At 45.3% G+C, this 22471-nt stretch overlaps 1 protein-coding gene across 1 annotated transcript in view; it reads left to right on the forward strand.

The window, feature by feature from the left end:
* The window catches only part of UNC5D (unc-5 netrin receptor D), a 187356-nt gene that overhangs the window by 84957 nt on the left and 79928 nt on the right, over positions 1-22471 (forward strand). Inside the window, exons 5-7 of the mRNA XM_090053908.1 lie at positions 7164-7344; positions 9104-9271; positions 11472-11636. Of these exons, the coding sequence (XP_089910034.1) occupies positions 7164-7344; positions 9104-9271; positions 11472-11636 (514 nt within the window). The remainder of the gene's footprint in view (positions 1-7163; positions 7345-9103; positions 9272-11471; positions 11637-22471) is intronic.

The following is a 22471-nucleotide window of genomic DNA, read 5'->3' on the forward strand; positions in this document are numbered from 1 at the left end:
ATTAATCTCTAAAGTTCTGCTGCTTTATCAGCATTAATCTTCTATGCCAGATGCACCTTCCCCAGTTCAAAAAGAGTCCTTTTCGAGGAGAAGGGGGCCTTGAAGAGGTTGGAATTAGAGAAGAATATTTGCGGTGCTATTGAGTATGCAGATAAAGAGTAGAAGGCACTGCATGCCCTCACTTACAAATCATCTTCTGATTGCACATCTCTCCATGCTTTCACATTTATGTTCCGTCTGCTTAATGTTCTCCTTTCACACAGATCATCATTCTTTTAAACACCTTGCATTAATGTAAACGTTTTTCATTCACTATACCTTGCAATCTCAGACTCAGTAAACAATGGATCACAGTGTGCACTCTCTCCTGGAAAATATTGAGTTGTCTAGAGGAAAAATAGCATGCAGTCCCAAAGTGCCGGTGTAACAGAAACCAAGACTTGAAAAAAATTGATCTCATGATGGAGCCAAAATGCAAAATATATATAGCTGGGAAACTGTAAACTCCATTCTTCAGTAGCGCTAGTCACGTTTGTCAGTTCGTTGAACATTACCAGCCATGTTTGTTATTAAATTGCACATAAAATGAGTTTAATTCTGACTGTCATCACTGGATTTCTGTCACTTGGGTTGTTTTGGATCTGTGGTTCCACAGGTTAAATTACATTCCTAGTTTTTTTGGTGAAGCACAGTGCGATAACTGGTGCTCACGGTAACTTACTGTGCAAGAGATACTGATTAGTAGATGGTTTTCATATGGTTGGATAGCTCTTTTATATTCTGTTTACTCTGGGTGGAGTAATAAAACTATGCAAAGGAATAGTATCAGGTGCTCTCAGATAATCTGTAAATGGCAAAACCTGGAAGGATAATCCCGGAAGCTGAAAAAGTAGGTACCACCTTAGTAGCTTAGGGTCCGGGTCCCCTCATATATTCTGTGCGATCTCAGTGAAAATAGTGAGGCAGAACTTGGGACTTGGCCACTGTGGTGGAAAACAAACGGAGCTATTTCAGCTGCAGATTTCCTCCGCAACACCAGTGATGAGGAAAAAGGGGGAGTGAGTTGAATGACTTTAAGTGCCATCTCCTTCTTGGTGGTCTTGTAGTTCTTATTGTGTTAGAAAATAAAATCTATATGGGATATGATGGCTTCTTGGGTGGGGCAGAACTTAGGATGAGTTTCTGAGTTAAATTCACTGTAAAAGTTCACTCTGCTCTAAAATGTTCCATGACAGATAAAGTCATTTTAGAGAGTATCTAGGTTGTAGCTGTATTGGTCTAGAGGAAAAGGCAATCAGGACTCGTAGTAGAGATGATATCTTTCATTAGACCAACTAGATTTTTGCAGAAAAATCTTAGGTATAAAGAGGTGGGGTTTTTTGAATACTGATGTATAACAATATGTGTTAATATTCTATTTTTATATCTTTTTTTGTTTGCTAATAGCATGCCTTAAAATCTGGAAGGAATTCTACATGGAGGCTGAATTTGTTTAGCTGTGTTGTTTATTTGGGCGCTGGTTGTGTCATATTTTTAGTAGTCTCATTTATAACAGATTTTTACTGTAGTCAGATTTCGTCTGTCCATACATATTATTTAAGATAACACTGTCATGAGCCCATCTCTCTTACCAGACAGGCTCCCAGCTGACTGTGCCATGTTGCAGAAATGCATGGAGCTATGGGTATGTCAGCCATGCACCTTCTGTCCTTAGCTAACCCACATGACTGATGGTACTGGAAGAAGAACCTGCTGTCTGGCATGAAATCTAATTGGCGTTGATGGTCTGCTTTTGCAGATTTGTTTATAAACTGGAAAATCTACAAATTGCAGACCATCTGCACAGAACAGTGTGCTAATGAATGCCTGCAGCCTGTAAATCCATAAGCTCATTAACTTAAAGTTTCAAGTCCTTCCACAAGTTCCCAATTGAGGTTATGTCTCTGAACTGAGACATGGGAAGGTTATTTGACTTTAGGGTACAGCACTACCTCCTTTAGGTCTGGAAAACACTGACTGTTAAAATGAGACACATTTTGTCCAGCCTCTTAATAGAGTCTGTTGACTCGGCCTTTGTTTTTAATTTATCAGCTCTGTAACACCAATTGACTATGCCTCAAATTAAATACGTTACTCAAACGTTCCAACGACTGAAATGCCTTGCAGATAGTTCCCGAGTAACTCAAAAATGGTCTTAACCACTTAGCTACTGAAAACATATTACATGAAGTATTTTTACATAAATTAACAGTCACTGTCAATAGATTTTAATAACCTCCTACCTTAGAAAGACAATGGCAACTGGAAGTCAACGGATCTTGGATTCTTGGCTTGGCTTGTCCACTGATTGTGAATGCAAACCATCACAAACCACTTCATGTTTTTGTTTCCATTTCTCCGTCAATAAAACAGAGATAAGGATGCTTACCCATCTACCATCTATGAGTATGATAAGACTTGCTCAGTAGTTGTCCGGTGCTTTAATCATTTAAAACGCTATAGGCCAAGAGTCGTATCTTTTAAGACTTCTGTTTGTGTTGACATCTCCTTTTCCCTTTCTTCCTTTGGAATTAGGGCTTGGCTTTTCTTTACATTGTTTGTATATGACTCCAAGTCTTGTGAAGCTCAGGTCCTAAGGAACTGTTGCTTCCACCTGCCCCTTGGCAAATGAAAACAGGAGGAGTTACTGTGCCTGTTCAGCCTCTGGGCAGCAGTAACTCCCGCTGATACCATCCTCATGATGAGCATTACTAAACTTCCAGTTATACCAAGGGTGGGCAAAATGGCAGATCTGGCCAGTGCCCAGACTCCATTTCCCAACAGCCCTTGCCTGCATCGCTCTGGCTGGTCTCCATGGAGACCCAGGAGCAGAGGTTCCATAATAAAATGGGGCCAAGGTCTCCATAGAAACTGGCCCAAGCAGCACTGGCAGAGTTTGTGGCTGGGTGGGGACCTGGGCAGGGATTTGGAAACAGAATGGCCTGGAGCTGGAGACAGGATTTTGTGATGGAGACAGCATGGGCTGGAGCCGCAGCCAGGGTCTGCTGGGCAGGCAGCAGATCACAGCTCTGCCCTGGCTCTGCATAGTGCTATCACTGCCACAAGATCCCGGCCCATGAGCAGCTCCCTGCCCATGTCAGCACTGCTCGGACCAGTTTCCACGGAGACCCTGGCCCCATGCTGTCACAGCCCTGCCACTCCTATGGTCTCTCTGGAAACTGGCTGGAGCTATGCGGGCAGGGGCTTCTGGGAAACGGAGTCCATTGTCTGGCCTGTGGGCTGGACTTCGCCCACCCCTGATTTACACCATCTTCTGGTTCTTCTCTGAAGTCCAAGTCAGTCATTTCCACCAGATCCTCTTCACTGGTGCAAGTGAATCCTTCTCTGCTTCGCAGAATGGCTCAAGGAGCCAAGGATTCCCACAAGAGCTTTGGTTCCCAGTTCTCTAGGGCAGAGAAGAGGGCTCTGCTTTTTGTATGATCAGAATAGTTTCATACGTTTTCACTGGGAACTTTGTTGCTCATGATCTTGTTTTATTTTATTCCACTTTCCAAGGGAAGCCAGAGCAGAGACCACACCTATAGATAACCATAACTGAATGAATTAGCTTATTTATTTGAATATAAGATGATGCCCCAATAATTAAACTGTACAAATGGAAAAATGTGTTGTAGTTTTCCAGGTATAAAATCTAATTATTGGACATTTGCCTTGAATGTGTACCCCTCCCACTGTTACATCAGGGAAGATAAATCTGAAGGATCATGTTCCCCGTTGCCCTCTCTGCCTCCAGCTTCTTCCACTTGTAGTCTGTTTTGCCCTTTCTTACTGACAGACCCTACTCTTCCTGAGCATGTAGAAGCACAGAGCAAATCTGAAAACAGTAACCTCAAAATGGAAAGACCTGTAGGTATTTGCATCTAGAAACCATAGACTTAATTCATGTCGAAATGATGCATCATACCTGCTGCAAGTTTTATTACAGGTATTCTGTAAGCACACTTTTAAGCAATGCTTTTGTACCTACTTATATAAACTATGCATGATATTAGTCTAAAGCCAAAATTTCATGATATACTATATAGTTCCTTGGACAGGGCCCCAGCAGAGTCAACAGCATTTCAAGCCAAAATAACCCCATAGCTCCATACTGCTCAGGATGTGTGTTTACTCCAAATACTCCCCACAAAGGATCCATGTGCTAATTAGCCCCCTGCTCATGGCTGGAACCAGGTGTTCTTGTTACAAGTCCTGGGATCCTCCAAAAATTTATATGCAGATGAGGCACAGGACAACTGGGTCTGGCTCCATCTCACAGAAGGCAGGACCACAATAATCATATACATCAGGTAGGGAGAGAAGGTGAGAGAAGGCTTCTGGGTGAACTGTTTGGGGCCATTTGGTAATGTTTAGCAGACATTTAAGGCTGGTGAATAAACAGAAATCATTGGAAATGGAAAAGAAATGTAGTGAAGAGGAAGTTGAAATGTGTATTGCTGTGGCTTGAAAAACAGTCAGCACTAAGGGGGACTGCACTCAGCAGACACTACCAGGTATCTTATTCAGATGGACTACACTAACCCATCCTTGTGATAGGGTCCCATCAGCATCTTGGCCTTTTTGGTTAAGATCAAATGTAGCCACCTCGGGAAGTGCATTGGCTGCGCCTGGACTTGGAGCTGGAAGTCTCCCTGCAACCAACCCTGCACGCCGACTGCATCACAGTGACGCCCCACATGACGACCTTCCTTAACAGTTCCTAAAGGACGCTGTCCAAAACAAGTATGCCAGCAGCCTGAGGGCCAAACCTGACCAGGGCAAGGTCTTTGACATCACCTCAAAGTGGGACTCCAGCAACCCCTTCATGCCCAGTGGGAGCTTCATGTGCTTCCCAGACTGGCGCTTCCTCCACTGTGCCCACCTCAACTGCCTGCCTCTGAATGGGGCTGTCCACTCTGGCCACCAGGACAAGAGGTACTGATGGTGCAGCTACACAGAAGAGACCCTCCCCCACGTGTTGTGCAGCTGCAGGCCACACACCAGAGCCCGGCAGCTCTGCCACAACACTGTCCAGGACCGCTTGGTGAGGGCCATCCTGGCTGCAGTGGGAAGGATCTCAGTGAATTGCATCATCCTGGGCTGCAAGAACCAGATGTGCCCTGACATTGTGATCACCAATGAAGAAGCCAAGAAGATCACGATCATGGACATGACCATACCCTTTGAGAACTGGCATCAAGCCTTCACTGAGTCCTGGGAGAAGTACGCTCTGCTGGTCAACATCCTGAGGGGCCGTGACTACAATGTGATGGTTGACGCGTTCATCGTGGGAGCACTCAGAGTCTGGGACCCCAGCAACGAGAGCATCCTTCATGCCTCCCGCATCTCTTGCTGCTATGCCAAGCTGATGCACCAGCTCATGGTGTCCGACATAATCCACTGGTCCTGTCACATCTACATAGAGCACATCATGGGCCACCACTAGTATAGTCACCCCAGCCGACTGACCACCACCAGACCGGACCCAGAGGGAACCACCTAAACCCCTCTCTGCACCTGATGGACTTCACTTCGAGAATAATCTTCAGCAACGAACCACCCTGCTCCACCCAAAGAGGAACCCCATGATGAGACTCAATATGGACTGAAAAGCTTTTGTCAACCTACTTCCCCCACCTTTGTGGATCATTGTACAGGTTTGTGTGTATCTATCTTCTTTCTCTCCCAGCATTGCGACCCCCACCCACATCCCCGGGCTTAGTTGGCTAACATTGTATTTTCTGTAACCTGGTTGCGTTTCCCCCCTCACCCCTATCCCTCTTATGTTAGTTCCTCACTCGGGCTAGCTGTATTTCTGTACTGGCTCTGTCATCTTTTTGGATTCATAATTCTAAACATCTACTAATAAAATTCAATCTGTTTTTGAGCGGGTACCCTCCCAATGCCAGCCTAGTATTGCAGCCTGGTGCCAGTTCCCTATGGAAAGAACACCCACCCATTTTTTTAAGGGACACACACACACACACACACACACACACACACACACACACACACACACACACACACACACACACACGTTTCCATCAGAGCACATTTGCGTAATATGGGCCATGTGTTTTATAGTCATGCTCATTGTTGGCTTCCATTACTGAGCAAATGCTTCTTTTGTTATCAGTTTAATGATAGTGTATTAAGTGAAGTTTTCTTGTATTCAAATGAAAGACAAAGGGTTTTTCCCCCTATGCTGATTGGGGGCAGGGGGACCTTGTCTTGTATTCGAGTAAATATGGTAATAATTTTAGAGGAAGTTGAATGTACAGTATAGATTCAAGAAAAAATATCGATGAAACAGATGGGTGCAAAGAAAAATCAATTAATAATCTGATTTCATTTTTAAGCCTTGTTCCTCCAGGCTCCCACAAGGGCATAAGCTACCTTGGAAAATATTGGGTCTGTCTCTCTGCACCTCCTTGTTCCAAAGACTTATTGCAGATATCCAAGTATCCATCAGCAAAAATACAATGATATGGGAATATTTTTTTGCTTCTTTTCTTTTCCTTATTGCCTTCCTCACTGCTTCTGGCCCTCCATAAAATGAAAAAAATAGCCCTCCCCTCTTATGATCCATGTTATTTAACAATTTTGCAGTATCCATTGCTTTTATAACTTTTACTGCTCATGTCTCTTCATTTGTTCCTATCTTTTGACCAGAAGTATCTGCAGGGTACAGATTCTGTCTCCTGTTTATGTAGAGCCTTATCCCATGAGTGCTACCATTCGCAGCATCCACAGCATTAGTTGCTAACATAATATATGAAGGTGTTTGAGAAACCAATGGAAAAATGGGTGCCCACACTGTGATGTTTGTGACAGAGTAGAAAACTATGCAGCAGCAGGGAGTACTGATGGCAGCACTGTCAAATGCAGTCATCTTTTACGATTATGTAGACAAGTGATGTGGTCCAGTAAATGATCGTTGCACACAAAATAGCTTTATTTTGAAGTTGCCATTAGTTTCAGAAACATTCTCGTAAGTATTTAGCAAGACTCCTCATAAATAGAATTCATAATGTCTCTGGGATGTCAGTATATTTCCATGCCATATTTTTCTGTACATCTTTCCTTTCCCTGCATCATTCTCTTTTCATTTTCTTTCCCACCAGGTGGAATGGCTTAAGAATGAGGAGCCTATTGATTCCAACCTGGATGAGAACATTGACACCAGGGCAGATCATAATCTCATCATCCGCCAGGCGCGTCTGTCTGATTCTGGGAACTATACCTGCATGGCTGCGAATATCGTGGCCAAGAGAAGGAGTATGTCTGCAACCGTGGTGGTGTATGGTTAGTGGAAACGTAATATTCACTAGACATTGTTAATCATTCAAGGTGCCTGGGCAACAGATAGACAGCAGGTGCTTGCAGGCCCATGGAGTTGTGCATTTCCGACTTCTGCTCCCTACTTTAATGAGTTCCAGTCTTGAGACTTGACCTCAAGAGCAAGTTGTTTGCACAGTGTCTAGCACAATGAGAGCTCCCTGGCGCCAGCTCAATACTATGATTGCAATTTAGCAGTCCCTGTCACAGTTCCTAATAATTGTGACCAAGCAAACAAGCCTTATTCGTAGGCCCAAATGCAACTCTCCAATAGGCAGGTAAGTATCACTTCCCCATCTCGATAAGCCACATTTTCTCTGGCTTGCTCTACCCCTGCCCCACATAGCTGTGCCCTCTTGGCAGCTGTGTGGGTTAGCTTCACAGAGATGTGCAGAGGGAGATCCTAGCCTGGTGCCAAATAATTAGAGCACTTTACTGGGGGGAAATCAGGTTTAAAAGCAGGCTGCAGAGAGCCTAGAATGTGTTTTTTGTACTGTCTAGGCAAGTACTCTTACTCCTAGGTCTCTGCCACCACCTTTGTCTCCACCTCCTTGTCCATCAATGTGTTGCTCATTGTGCTCTTTCTGCCACTAACATTTCAAGGACTTCCACAGAGTTATGTGCACTCCCATGTGGAAGACAATTGCCAGAGAGCACAAGGACGGGGCTGGAGCAGATCCTTTTTGAGCATGCTCAGAAGAGTACTGCCAGTTGCACAAGGGGGAGTAAGTGTCCCCAATTGACACTTGGATAGTTAAAGTTAGCCATGAAAACGCTACCTACTTCCCTCCGTCCAGGGATGCTGGATTTGAGCAATGGTGTTGATAAGCCTGGTTCAGGAAAGCACTCAGATAGTGCCTGTGGGGTCCTATACACATGCAGGGAGGCTGCTCCAACATGTTGTAATTATAGCACATTGGAACAGAGTCAATTAATTGAGTCTGCTGGAGCATGGTAATTACCATGCTCTAGCAGGCTCCAGCATCACTTGTATCAGTGTCCCCACGCTGAAAAATGATGTGTCCCCATGTTTGTCCACTCATTAGACAAGCTTTAGTTAAAGCACCCCTGCCACCATTTTTCAGCGTGGGGACACTGATAGACTTGACGCTCCAGGCACTTTAATTAGCACGGCTCTGAGTGGTGCTAATTAAGCACTCCACCTGCCTCCCAGAGCATGTCTATAAATGCCCTGTGTGCTTTTCTTCTGAATAGGGATAGACTTAAACACTCATCAAATAGAGGCTCCATAGCATTATACAAAAAAAAGCTAATGCAGATAGTTGTGTAGCATTGGGTGAAAAAACAGAAATATTTGTTTTCATCATTCCCTGTTGCTCTCCAAGTTCATAAACTGGAGAGCAAAATTTCACAATGCAGTGAAAGGATAAATAAGATCATAAACATATCTCTAAGTGAAGTGTGTTTGAAGGGAACTGAGGTCCATTCTTTGACATCCCCTTCAGCCCTGCTGTCAGTCGTTACACCTCGTGATGCATGGATCTTCCAAATTCACACACTGTAGTTATTTCACACTCTGATGTAATTGCATGTTGATGCTATTTAGATGGTGATGCCCATTTTGGGGTTTAAATTTACCTTGCAGAATGTGTTAAAAAAATGCACCACACACACGCACACCTTAAGAAGGACAGGATCTAAATGAAAATTTGATGCTTAGAGACTTTTATATAATGCCTATAATACATGTGTTTGCGCTTTTCAGTGAATGGAGGCTGGTCGTCATGGACAGAGTGGTCTAACTGTAATGTGCGGTGTGGTCGAGGCTGGCAGAAGCGATCTCGGACCTGTACCAACCCTGCTCCACTCAATGGGGGAGCTTTCTGCGAGGGAATGTCAGTGCAGAAAATTACCTGCACTTCACTTTGTCCTGGTGAGAGAGATGCAGCTTAACCAGGTCTAACTTGAAAGGTCACGCCCCGGAGAGAGCCCTCTGAACTGTTGCATAGGCAGGTGTGCTATGCAGAGTCACTGAGCTCAAAAGGAACTAGAAGACATTTGTGTGCTTCTTGTAGAGTGGCGTTCAGAGGCTTGTGCTTTTCGACGTTTCTTGCAATAGCAGAGGAAGTTGCAATCCTCGCTCGCTGGATCTGCTAGGATGCTTACTGCCTCTAACTCACGAAAGGCAAATGAATGCTCAGTCAGCAAGCAGCGATTTGGTGCGACATATAGAACTTGAGACAGAAGAGAGGGCTCTGAATATTGAATGGCTGGGCCCTAAAAATGAGGCACAGAGCTTTTTATATTGAGCATTTAAGGCAGCAGTTCCCAACATTGGGGTTGCAGCGATAAAAAATTGGGTTGCAGAAACACTCAGCAGTGTCAACCGATTATGTTGAAAATCACAGAAAATAGTGGGAAGTAGTGGGCTCTTCTTAGAGGGTGGCAGAGTTCCAGCCTCCAAGGGGCTCCTTGGGTGTAGGAGGAGCAGGAGAAGGGTGATCAGGCAGCCACGCAGCATGGAGAGCAGCTCCTGCAAATCCTTCCAGGTAAGTCTTTGGTGGGGGGAGAGCAGATCGGGGCCTCCATGGTGAGGGAGAGAGGGATAAGTTTGGCTCCCTGCCACTGTGAATTCCCAGGGAGGCAGGCATGGCAGGGCACATTCCCCCCGTATTTGTGCATGCGGTGGGGTAGGATGAGGGCACCAGATCCCACCTGCTGGCCTGTGGAAACCCTCGGGAGGGCAATAGGGTAGGGAGCCCCGAGCCCTAAGCAGGAAGCCCACTTCCTCCCCCTCCCCCTGGGCTCCACTTCAGCTGTGCTGCCCACATGGGGAGGGGCCGTTGATCTTGTTTGCATCATTTTGGGGTTGCAAAAAATTTCCAGTGTTTAAATGGGCTCAGGCTGAGGAAAAGGTTAGGAAGCACTGATTTAGGGCTTAGCAATGCTGGCAGTTAGAGCAGGAGAAATGCAGAACCCTGAGCTGCAGGCTTATGAGTAAATAAAGGATGATTTGTTTTAAAACACTTTGCTTTAAAATGGTACAAAAAGGTGACATGGGATAAAGGGATTTAAATACCCTGTCGCTGTAGATAACTATGCTTCTGTTATAGCCTGGTTTTTGTCCTTTGTTTATCTATTTGTGTTAGAGGTTTCCCCCAAAATGATAAAGTTACAGGTTAACAGAATAGTTGGGGAGGCAGGGGCAGCGATGACAGCACGAAGCGGAGCAGACGGGCAGTTTTAACCAAGTTTATCATTTTAAAAGTGAACAGAGACATTTCCATCAATTCCAGTGGGGACCAACCCTCTGAGCTTTGGATCCACTAGGTACTCAGGTGAACGTAGGAACAAAAAAGTCTGACTTTTACCCTACCTGGTTGATGCATGGGAAAATCCGGGGCCATGGAACACCTTTGTCATGTAGGGGTGGTACCCGAGAGTTATAAATCCATCAGCAGAGATGCATTGATCCTGAATCTCACTCAGGGCATTAACCAGCAGCCGGCGAGGAAGGCCAGCTCTTGTTCTTTAGGTAAATGTCAATGTTATTCCTGCTTGATGGCTCTGGGAGGCCCCCACATACCAGCCCTGTTGGAGCTGAATTTTGAATGAACACTAGGAGCTTAATAGCTGCATTATGAAGAAAAGTATGTGAAATTCTCTCCTGCGGTCCTAAGTGGCTGTAGGTGTTTTTTCCTTTCTGCCTTAAACTGTCTCGTATATTGTGGCTGCGTGTGATTTAAAAAGCTGCTGTGTTCTACGCTGAAGGTAGCTGCATCTCAATGATGCTTTTTAAACTGACTTCTGTGTGTATAATATGAGAGAGAAAACAAATCCTAAGGAGTTAAGAGCTTTCTTGATAATAGGTGCTAAGTACATGCCATCAGACATGGCATGCATCTTTAAAATTAGTATTATATAGGTCTGACGTAGAGGTATAGCTCATATTCTGTGTATAAACCTCTCGAGTCTTAGCATATATTCCACATGCTGACATATTAGGGAGAAAGGGGATGGCTTTCTTTAGAAGAACCTCAGAAGAGCACCTGTGTAACCCCTGGAATAAGTGAATTTTGGATACACCCTGATCACAACTGTCGTATAAGCTTGTTTTTTGTCTTCCCGTTTAGTGGATGGTAGCTGGGAGGTATGGAGTGAATGGTCAGTCTGCAGCCCAGAATGCGAGCATTTGAGAATTCGGGAATGCACTGCTCCTTCCCCACGAAACGGAGGGAAATTCTGTGAAGGCTTAAGTCAAGAATCTGAGAATTGCACCGAAGGACTTTGCATTCAAGGTAGGTGATATGACAATGAACCTTTACACTAGGCTGTCTCGGGAGGTGTTGCCCTCTAAAAGTTCTTCCGTAATGTGTATGCTGCAGAGTGTTGCACATGAATTGCATTTGAGTCTGGAGAACAATCATGTCTGAAATCTTTATGGAAGGTAGGATATATGTTCAGGTTGCTGCACAGCTGCAAATTTGATATCCACCTGACTTCAGGCTTTTTCTAAGGATCTGAGCCAAAACCCTGCTGTAGGCCATAGAAAACTCACTGTGGCTTCAAAGAGCTTTGGGTTAGGCATAATGAATAATGCATCAAAGATTTATGGAAGCTTAACGTGCACAAGCCAGCACATTTTTCACTTACAAATCATAGATATCATAGAAAAGTAGGGTTGGAAGGGACCTCCAGAGGTCATCTAGTCCAATTTATTACTAAGTGATTCTGATAAGACATAAATCTTTTTGTGACATGGGAGATTAAGATCCCCATTGAGTTTGAATAGAGCCTTTAGTTTTCCACCTTATTTTGGAATTCCAGTGTGTATAATGCAGCAACAAATCAGTGCCCCAGATATTTTGGGTCAAAGGCAGCTCTCGCTTTCACCTTTGCTACCAAGAAGGATTTTGTAGGTGTGAGTAACAGATTTGAGCTTTGCATGCTACTATGAGCTCTTCATGAAAGCATCTGACCCTTCCCAACCGTATGGAAAGCATCTGGCATATAGTTGTTGCTACCATAAACAAACAGCTAAGGAGTCAGGAAAATCAGCCCTGCAGCTGAAATATCAGCGCTGAGATGCAAAACATCCAGGGACATCTGCGTCTTCTTGAAATAAATGAGAAATTAACAAGTTTCTTCCTATGTTGCATGCTATTCCGTAGCCATGTAATAATATCGCCACCTCATCACTTTCTAGCTATAAAATGGCAGCCTTGGGAACCATTAGGGACTCTCTAGGGCTGAAACAAGCAAATTAGGGGGAAAAAGCTAAGTTTGCTTTTATTTTGATATCGCCTCCTTTGTATCCGTTTTCATGGGAGTGTATCGCTCCCCCATCTCAGTCAACTTTGGGCAAATGGGGTGTTGTGAATCCAATCTAATTTGCGTGATGTATCCAGGGGGCAGCTGGAAAGCCAGGTCCCGGCTCTCCTGCTGGCCTGCTTGGTGACCTGCAAGTATGACAACACTAAGCTTTCTTCAGGAAGCACATAGCAATTTACGGCTCTATTGCTATTACTATGCACCGACTATTATAACCGTGTTAATGATGTTAGGAATTTGAACTTGCCTTTCTTTCATGGCGGCACATACTCAAATCTAGCTTGGTCCTTGGCCGGTCCACAGATTTCACACACAACTGGCACTCACTCTTGTGGCTGTCTATGACTGAGCGGTTGCAGTTTAGTATTTGCCATGTTACTTTAATAGTAGTCAAAACATTGTTCCCGCTGCCTTCCTTGCTGTTTCCAGCAGGAAGGCATTTGACTTCACTGTCTTCTTCCTTGCATTGCAGCACCCCTCCACCCTATGCACACAGAGACTTCACCAAAACGTCCAGTAAATAAATGGGCATTTCCTCTTTGTCAGCTGCTAGCTGCATGAGAGAAAGCCATTCTGATCCAGTATGGCGGGTCTTGCAAGTTTGGCATCTTGCCTCCAGTGCCTCCTAATACTGTACTTGGCAATCTAAGGGAAAAATTAAAGGGGAAAAAAATATGCCTAGAAAATTGCCCAAAGCTGTACATATGGTAAGAAGAGGAAATGATCTTCACACCATGAACTGTGGAATTGGATCACTTTTAGCATGAGATTTGATTAACGTTCACTTAAGCTGTTAGTAATAAAAGTAGTCATTATAGCCTAGAACTTTTGTATGTTGAGGCTGGGATTTAAAATGCACCTAACTTCTTGAATATTCAAGTCCCAGCTGGCTTTTTTAAAATGTAGTTATATTTACATTTCCCCTATACCTTAATTTTACTGTAGCTATGTCTGCTAGCGACTGACATTATGTAGATGAACCGTATCTGTTTTTAAGAGGACACAGGCATGATTTAAACTTTCTTTTTCTTCTCTCTTGTGGCATAAAGGGAATAACAAGTGAGGATCTGTCGGGGTTTGGAATTAATTCAGTTTCTGAGAACATCTCCGTAGTGAACAGAAGATACTCTTTGGGTTGATTCACTCTTCTATACATTAATTGAATCCTCTTCCCTGCAGATACTTGTTATATCCAATACCCCTTCAGGTGTATTTGTGTAACAGGCATATTAGTGAATATTTTTTTTCAGTGGATGTACTATGGCATAAGAAAGATACAGACAAAATGAACACAGTCCAGAGGAGAACCACAAAAATGACATGTGAGGAAAGGTTGGAAATGTTGCAATGATGTGCTTTGAGAGGGGGTTTGATAACAGACTACAGATGTACAAAGGGCTGTTAAAAAGAGGATGGTGATAAATTGTTCTATGTCCATGAAGGACAGGGCAGGAAGTAACAGCCTTAGAAAGTTCTTCTTAATCTCTTGTTGTCACCTAAGATAACCACCTTCAGAGTTCGAAGTACCAGAATAAATTGCCAAGGGAGGTTGCAAAATCTCCGTCTTCGGAAGTTTTAAAGTGCAGGTCAGACAAATCCTTGGCTGGGATGGTTTAGATGGGGATCATTCTGCCTCGAGCAGACTAGGTGACCTCTTGAGGTTTCTTGTAGCTGGAGTTGTCTATGATTCTGTCAGGAATATGTGCTGAGCAAGGCAAGCAAGTATGTGGCCGTGCTCTGAAGCACACAGTAGTCATGGGATGGCTTGGCAGATAGTTAGCTGCTTATGTGACCTTCACTGCCATCATATTTGAAAGCATCTCACAAGTCACTGCTTTGAGGAAGTGCAACTCTGTGTGCCTATCTACAGTGAACTATCACCTTCATGTTGGCGCAAGTGCATCTTCCATGTGGAAGGAGCTCAAAAGCTTAGTGCTGTTAGTTAGTATTCCTTCAGGACCCTGCCTAATACTTGATATCAACTGCAGGAGTTTTAACAAGAGGGTTTCCAGAAAATAGACTTGGGGCATGAAGCATATGAACAAAAGGATTTGGGATACCAGAGAAAAGACTCTGTTTTCACTCATGTGACTATGGTTAAATGATGGGGAGGGTCTGTGTCACGTTAAACCACAGTCCTGTTCATGGCCCTGTCACTTAAGGCGTGAACAAACGGTTCAAGTACTTTAAAACTGTATCGCCTTACTACTGATCAGCTACAGCTGTTGTGCCTGTCCCCTCTAAGTGGAAGCAAAAGCTCTGTAACCTAACTGAAGCAGGTTTTAAAAAGTCGGTTACCGTGGGTTAGATCCACTAGTAGAGGTGTGGACAAACGAAATAATGGCATCGATTCAGCTACCACGCACTTGCAAATGGAGCCCCTACCTCCAGTAAAACAGCTACTAGAATTGCCTACAGCTTTAGTTTCTTTTATGTCCCATTTGAGACTGGTTTTCATAAGGATTTTACAAAATATTTTGGTTTCCAGGACTGGGTCTGAAACGTTGGTGGTCTGTTTCAGTGTTTTATACCTATCTTGACACATGCTTTGCAAGTGATTCAAGTTTCTCTTAATGGCCAGCCTTTAGTCCTGATAAAGAGCTGCTGCTGAGCCCTGAATGTGGCATTCATTATAAAATCGGCATGGCCAATACCCATCGAGAAAGGTTTTGGCATAAATCTCATCAGTAGAAAAAGAAGATGCTTGGGCCGGGCTGAATAACACAATTTACTCCGTCTCAGGAAAAGGAGAGTTTGGCGTTCTCCACTTGTTCCAGCCGATATAAACTTAGTAGCTTTGGCTCCTGATGATAAAAGCAGATTTCCTTCAGAAGGGATTTAGTGCCTTGTGTTGCTCAGAGCTCCAAGCTAAGGGAAAACCACTGGGAGTTGAAGATGAACAACTTTTGGCTGTAAAGAACCCATTGTCAGATTATTGTCCTTGTTATAAAACAAACAGAAAAGTGATTTATGGTCAAAGACACAGATATTGCTGATGAGAAATTCAAGTGGTGTGCAGACAATGTATGTATGTTGTCTTTATATTAAATGTTATTAATGCCAGTGAAAGATACAGTTTTGACAACCTTAGAGACAGAAGCCCTCTGGTTATCCAGCATAGTTTTCAGCAAACAGCAGAGCTTTCACTGTTGGTACATGACTAACGTGCCTCAATGCACCCCATTGGGGACCTCCGGGTCTAAGGGGCAGAAGAAAGTTTCTCTCTCTCACCCATTCCGCCTCCAGGAAAAGGCATCCATTGTCCTCACTGTTGGTGGCCTTCAACTAGAAAGGTCATAAGGCCCATTCACATGGATTTCCACATGGCTGTGACATGGCAACATCCCACATTCAGAAATTATCTTGTTGGGTTTGTTTTGGGTTTTTTTAGATGATAAATTCTTTGGGGGCAAGGTCTAGGTAAAATGTATATCAACTATCTGTCTGTCACGTGTCTGTATACATACAGCATGATTGCCCATGACTAGAATTGGTTGGTGCTACTGCAGTACAAATAATAATTTAAGACCTACTACCTCATTTGGCGAATAGCATTGTGGTAAACAGGGAAAAAGGCATCAACCGAATCCTTTTGCAGAGAATTTCTCATGGTGCTGGTCATCCTTTTCCCCACAGACCTTTTGTTTTTCTATGTTGCTTGCCACTGAATGCCGTTACTTTTTGAATAACTGTATTTGGGGACGCTGTCTAACATGCTTTCAAGCAGCAATTAAGGCAACAGATCAAGTCTGGGAGAAGACTGTTTTTAAACCTGGCCTCTTAGGCTAGGAAAAGATGTCACCAAATGAAGTGGATCAGCTGTACTGTGGTATGTAGTGGTACAGCTAACCCACCTCTTTGGGTGAAACACACGTGGGCCCGTCCTGCCCGCTGATAGGGCAGGGCAAGGGACAATATATTCTTCCTGGGACATCCCAGGGGTGGGTCTGGGTAAAGGGGAAAGCTCTGCTTTCCCAGATCTACTTCAGGGAGACCCTGGGGTATGTCTGGGCTAGAGCAAAGCCCCACTTTTCCTGCTCACCCAGATGGGTCCCCAAAGACCCCGAGGCTGGATCTGGGTACGTGGGAAAGACAGACAGGTGCTATCAGGCCTTGAGAGGCCTGATTTCCTGAGATTCCTTGGGTTGCCTCTGTGTTGGGGGGCAAAGCTGGGCAGGTGCTCCAGGGGCTTGAGGGGTCTGCCCACACTCTCCTGCCACAGAGCTAATAGACATCTGCCACAATAAAGCGGCCAAATTTGCAACTATCTTTTGTTACGCTGTTGAATTTTCCCCTGATGTGCCACAACAAAGGGTAGGGACATGTATTTGCTCACCATTTGTGCCACCGTAAACATTTTATGACTGCACACATGGGGCATCAGGCAACATCTGTTAGAAACAGATCACTTTTTCTGCAAATGGGAGTCAAAGCTTACATTTCAACTGCAAAGAACATATGGAGTTAGATGAGTTCTTTGTGTGCAAAAAGAAATACTGGATGAGGAGGAGGACAACTAGTGAAATGGGAAGGTCTACCTGATAAGGGTCTGAAAACAAAGAATCCCTCTTTTTTTCTTCCCAGTCTTCTCCAAAATAATTTCATGGCGTTTCACTCTCAAACAATTCTCATGTATTGGTGAACAAATGCGTTTCCCTAAAAGAACAAACAAGCAAAAAGCATAACCCTGCTGATGTGTCATGCATGCAAGAATCTCACTGTATACCTTCATCATTTCTGTTTTTGGGAAAATTGAACTAACAGGATTAGTTTAAAATATTTTCCAAAGCATAAACAGACCTGCACATTACGTAGTTACATAGACCTGCTGTTACTCCCAGGGGCGTGGGCCGCAACCAGGCAGCCCACAGCTAGCTATCCCAATTAGGGAATGAACAGTAGGGGCAGCAGTCTGCTGCCAGGAGCCAGAGAGACACCACCGGCTGAGCTGCTGCTCAGTACAACTTGGAGGTAAGGAAGGAGCTACTGCGGTGGCAGGAGGCTTCTGGTCCTGGGCACGACTGGAAACTGCACCCTGCTGGGGAAGGGTGTCCTGGTGGGAATGTCTATGGTGGGACAGTCCCCCCAGAAATGCCAAGCCAGTTACCTCCAAGGTGAAAGGCAGGTAGAGGTGCTTGATAACCCCAGCCCCCACATCCTTGGTGGCTATCAAGATCAAGACAGGGGGAGCCCAGGCTCACTGCAAGTACTGAGGCAGGACCCAAGCCAGGTGGAGGGGCCTGAGGCAGTTCCCAGACCCGCAGTAGAGTTTGAAGTCACACTAGGGAGCCAGCAGTTAGGCACCAGAGGGGTGGGGCTCTGAGCCTTGGGGAACTGTTAAGGAAGTTGCCAGGAAAAGGGATAAGGGTTAATTTAGGGAGTGCAGTGGGACAGAGCTTGGAGCCCTAGTTCCATGGTGTGGGTCATGTAGGCCCAGAGAGAGGCTTGGAGCCCAGGGACAGCTTGGAGTTCAGAGAGAGGCTTGGAGTCTGAGGACTGGGCTTGAAGGTGAGGACAGGGCTGGAAGGCCCAGAGATGGGGCTTGGAGTCCAGTATGTATACAGGAATATGATAAGGCTGGGTATTAGAGCATGAAATATCTGTAAGGCATGGAACATGATAAGGGGTGGTCTGCGTCATGTACATAGGCCCTAGTCATCAGGGCAGGTAAAGGGCAGCCTCCCATCTGATGTACATCATTCAATCATGAACATCAAGGTGTGGTAGGCGAGGTAGGCGGGTGGTTTGCCTGGAAGCAAGTGGGCGGGCCTATGTTGAGATCGGCCTGGGGACGCTCACTTGTTACACCTGCACATTACACAGATATATATCAGTGGAACTGAAATCACCTCTAGCTCAGTTATTTTTAAATAAGCTGCTTTTCTTTTGTCTTAATGTGATGAGAAGTGGTATGGATGATGTCTCAGCTCTGAAATCTGAAACTCCATGTCTCTCAGTTCAATTAAGTTGAAATATTAAGTCTCTCTCTTTTTTTTGCATCTTAGAGTGTGATATCACTGCTTCTTTATGGGTCATGCAATATGTATATAGCTATGTCAAATTATTTTTTGGGCCATAATTGCTTTTTCAGTTAATAGAAATTGATGTAATTATCCTGTCTGTTTCCTTTTTTTTTCTTGTTCATATTCCAATATGTGCCTTTCCTACTCTGCTTCACATCCCACAGGGAATTGTGAAGGAAATGCAATCCAGTGCTTCAGAAAACTAATCTCTCAGAGGTTATTTATCTCAGGCACAACTTGTTAACTTTGTTCCTTTCATGAAGCAAAAATAGAAATGAAACATTTCTTTCTCTAACAAGTATGGAGCCTTACAAAGGCTAATGTTGGGAACTTATGGTGCAGGTAGTGTATAGCCCCAAGTGATTCTGCCTGGGTGGTAAGATATATAATCCTTCAAAAGACTTTTCAAAATTTGAGTCTTTTAAATGAAATATTGAGCTGTTGGGCCTCATCTCTCCAGTCCTCTCAGATTAGTGCCAGACAGGAGGGTGCATCTCCTGTAATGATAGCCTGACTTCCCAACATCACCCAATGCTGGATTGACTTTTGGCTTTGGTTAGATTTGGTGCAGAATTCCTGTCGCTCACTGAACGGAAGGTTTGCCAGGGTGTGAACTCGCTGAAGGGGAACGTGAAATCAAATGCTGCCCAACATACCCTATCGCCTGCACAAAAGAAAACGTGTTCAAACCATGACAACACATGCTTTGATAAATAGTAGTGGATAGGTTAAGATCTGTTGCTTGTCTAAATTTCATTTCAAGTAAGAATAAGAAGCAAATCTAAAATGTCACTTGCTTGCCTATACAGAAGGTGTCAACAGTAAGAAAGTTTACCAGTTAGGGTAAGCCAATGGTATAAAAACAGAGCTGAATATCAGGAAATATTGTTTAGCATAAGGTCTAGGTGATCTGTGGAACACTTGTTTCCGAATGGAAATCTGGAAGCTCAGGGAAGCCGCACAGCTCTGGCAGGGCAGATGGACATGCAAATGCAGAGACAGGAAATAAAAATTGACTTCCCAAAAGATTCTCTTGACACTTGGCAAACTAAAGCCATATTGGCCCTCAACATGTATATATATGATTCCAGGATACTTTTCCTTTTGGTTTACACAAAGCTAAATCGATACTTGAACAAGTTCTCTCCAAATATGGCACCTATCAAACTATCTTTTGTCATTTTTGTTACCTGCCTTTGTTCTTTGCTGCATGCTGTTATTTGACATGCAGCAAGTGGTTGAAGGCTCAACCTGTCTCCAGCAATGCGGTGTAATGCTAGACTTAGGATAGCTTGCTCAGGTTTCTACCTGCTATTAGGTTTCTGCAGGCTTGCTGCAGGTATGGTTACCAATATTGGTTAGAGCTACATATCTAACCTGTATGCTATCTGTCTGTTTCTCTTTTTTATTCCTTTCCTTTAATCCTACTGAGCTCCAGCAGTGAGATATCAAACAGTAGTGTGGGTCTCATGCTGCCTGTATATGTATATGTGCATAGGGAGGGAGAGCAGAATATTCAAAACACATGGTTTGATTTACAACTTCCACCAGTGCAAGATAAATAACCTTTGAATTTGTGAGAAATAATGGAGTTTAGTGTTTGGGCTAGAATAGGCAGAAAGTTCCCTGCTATTTCCTAGCGAAGTTCATCGATGTTACTGAGGTTTCTATGGGGAAGTTGGGTATTTCCAATGGAAGATATACATTCCTGGTTATTTCTGAGGAATGCCAGCAAATACAGATCCTTCCTGTGAAAAGCAATCCAAGACATTCCCACTCAATCCCTGTGGATACTAACAACTGCCCAGTGACATTTGTATACCCCAGGTGTCCCCCAGGATTGATTCCCTAGGAATGCCACGAGGCCCCCACGGATGCTGAGCATTCCTGGGTATTCCCCTCATATTCTGCTATGTCCGTTGGATCATTTTGGATTACTGGGAGTTCGGGTGCTTGATTCAGGCGGCTTTGGTTCCTTTCACGTGCATTTCCATTGGGTCGGACAGGTTTGTGTTGCTTGGGATGAGTTTGTAGTGCTTTGGGTTGGTTTGGATTTCTTCGGGCACTTTGTGGCACACTAGATTTCTGGCAGTGCCCTCCAGCCTCTGTAAAGCTATCCTAGTAGCGTGACGGCTGGCTCTCTGACCAGGGGCTGGCAGCAGAAGCACTCCAGGAGCTGCAAGGGCTGAATCTGTTCTTGAGGGGAACAGCTACCTTGACCCTGGCCTGCAGTCATTGTACACTGATTCTTTTCCCAAAATAAGATATTCCTGAGCTCATCCATCACCTGGAAAACCTCCACCTACTTTAACCCCATTGCTATCACAGTTCTGTGGAACAGAAAAGTCCCAAATTCAAGTTTCAACTCCTCTACTCCAACAGAACTGTCTCAAAAACAGGCCTTTGGCCTTCCAAACGAGGACTCGAGACATTGGGCTATTGTAGAGTGAGGCGCTGGCTGCTGGGAGCGAGCCTAGCCCCCTTAGAAGAATAAACAGGGCCTAGATCTGCTCCAGCAAGGCCATCAGAGCCTGGGGGGGAAAAACCCTAGACCGCTTCTGTATTACTGCTAGGCATGCAGGCCTGAGGTTCACCAGGACCAGACTGAAGGTAGCTGCCTCGCCCATGATGCCACTCTCTTATTCTGCCATTAGAGTGGCAGCCTCGCCACGCGACCCGATTGGGAAACGCCAGTGCGGGTAGAGGCAAGCACCACTGATAATACCCCTAGAAAAGACGAATCTGTGTCCCAGGGCTTAAACTAGGCCCCCTCCTCAGCTTTCCGCCACTCTGCTGGAAAGACCGCACCCAGCAAAAGGGGCGAGACCTGGAGGTTTTACCTATTGTGAATTGACCGCTGCATAGTGGATCTACTGTCTCCAGACTTTGATGTGGGCTGCAGAAGCGGCTCCCCTTTAGCTGCCAGAGGATCACCATAGGCCCTGGCTGCTGGGTGAGTGCCGCACGGGGAAGTAAGGGTACAACCCTTAGAGGAGTTGGGAATGCCGCCTCCATTATAGGTGGTGTCATTAGCAGCACCCAGCGCGCAACAAAGCTTCTGGGAGCCAGAGAGGAGCCAAGAGATACCCCTCGCCCAGGTGTGTGCCAGCAGGCATTGCCAGTGCAGGGTGTGTGAAGGACACTGCCCAAGAGGCTGTTGGCCCAGGGTTCAATGTGCTGACCAGCTGTGGCAGGCGGGGTTCCCTGCAGGTGCTCCTGGGATGCTGTACTCAGCTGCTGAGTGCTCAGCTTGCTGGGGCTCCATAACATGGCGAAGGGCCTGGTGGTCCAGGGGACAGGACCCTGGCAGAGCAGGCTGAGACATGCTCTGCAGCTGCACTTGACCAGCTGTGACGCCGCAGCACAGCCGGTGCCAGGCAGCAGCAAGGGGCTCCGCCACTCCCTGGAGCAGTGGGCAGGCTTCCACCACCCCTGGCCTGAGACCCCTGAGAGGCCAGCGGCCTCAGGGGAGGTCTTGGGATGCTTTGCTGCAGCGTGTCTGTGATCCATGCAGTGGGATCCAGCTCCCTGTGCAGACAGCTCCAGTGGGAGACCTGTAGGCTGGTCCCCAGACCAGGCCCAGTGTCACAAGCGATGCCAGGCAACAGCTACACCACAGCTGGCTCCTGGCTGATGCCCATGGTTACCTTGCTGTCCTGCTGGAGGGCAGAAAAAAGCTCCAGGCCTTGTCCTGTGGACTGGCCAGGCAGGGAGCAGCTCACCTTGTGCCCAGGCAGTGCTAGGGGAGCTTTGCTTCTCGCACAGGTGTCACAGAGACC

The sequence above is a fragment of the Crocodylus siamensis genome, chromosome 6 (genome assembly GCF_052110815.1).
Source record: "Crocodylus siamensis isolate JL-2025a chromosome 6, ASM5211081v1, whole genome shotgun sequence".
Taxonomy (NCBI): Eukaryota; Metazoa; Chordata; order Crocodylia; family Crocodylidae; genus Crocodylus; species Crocodylus siamensis.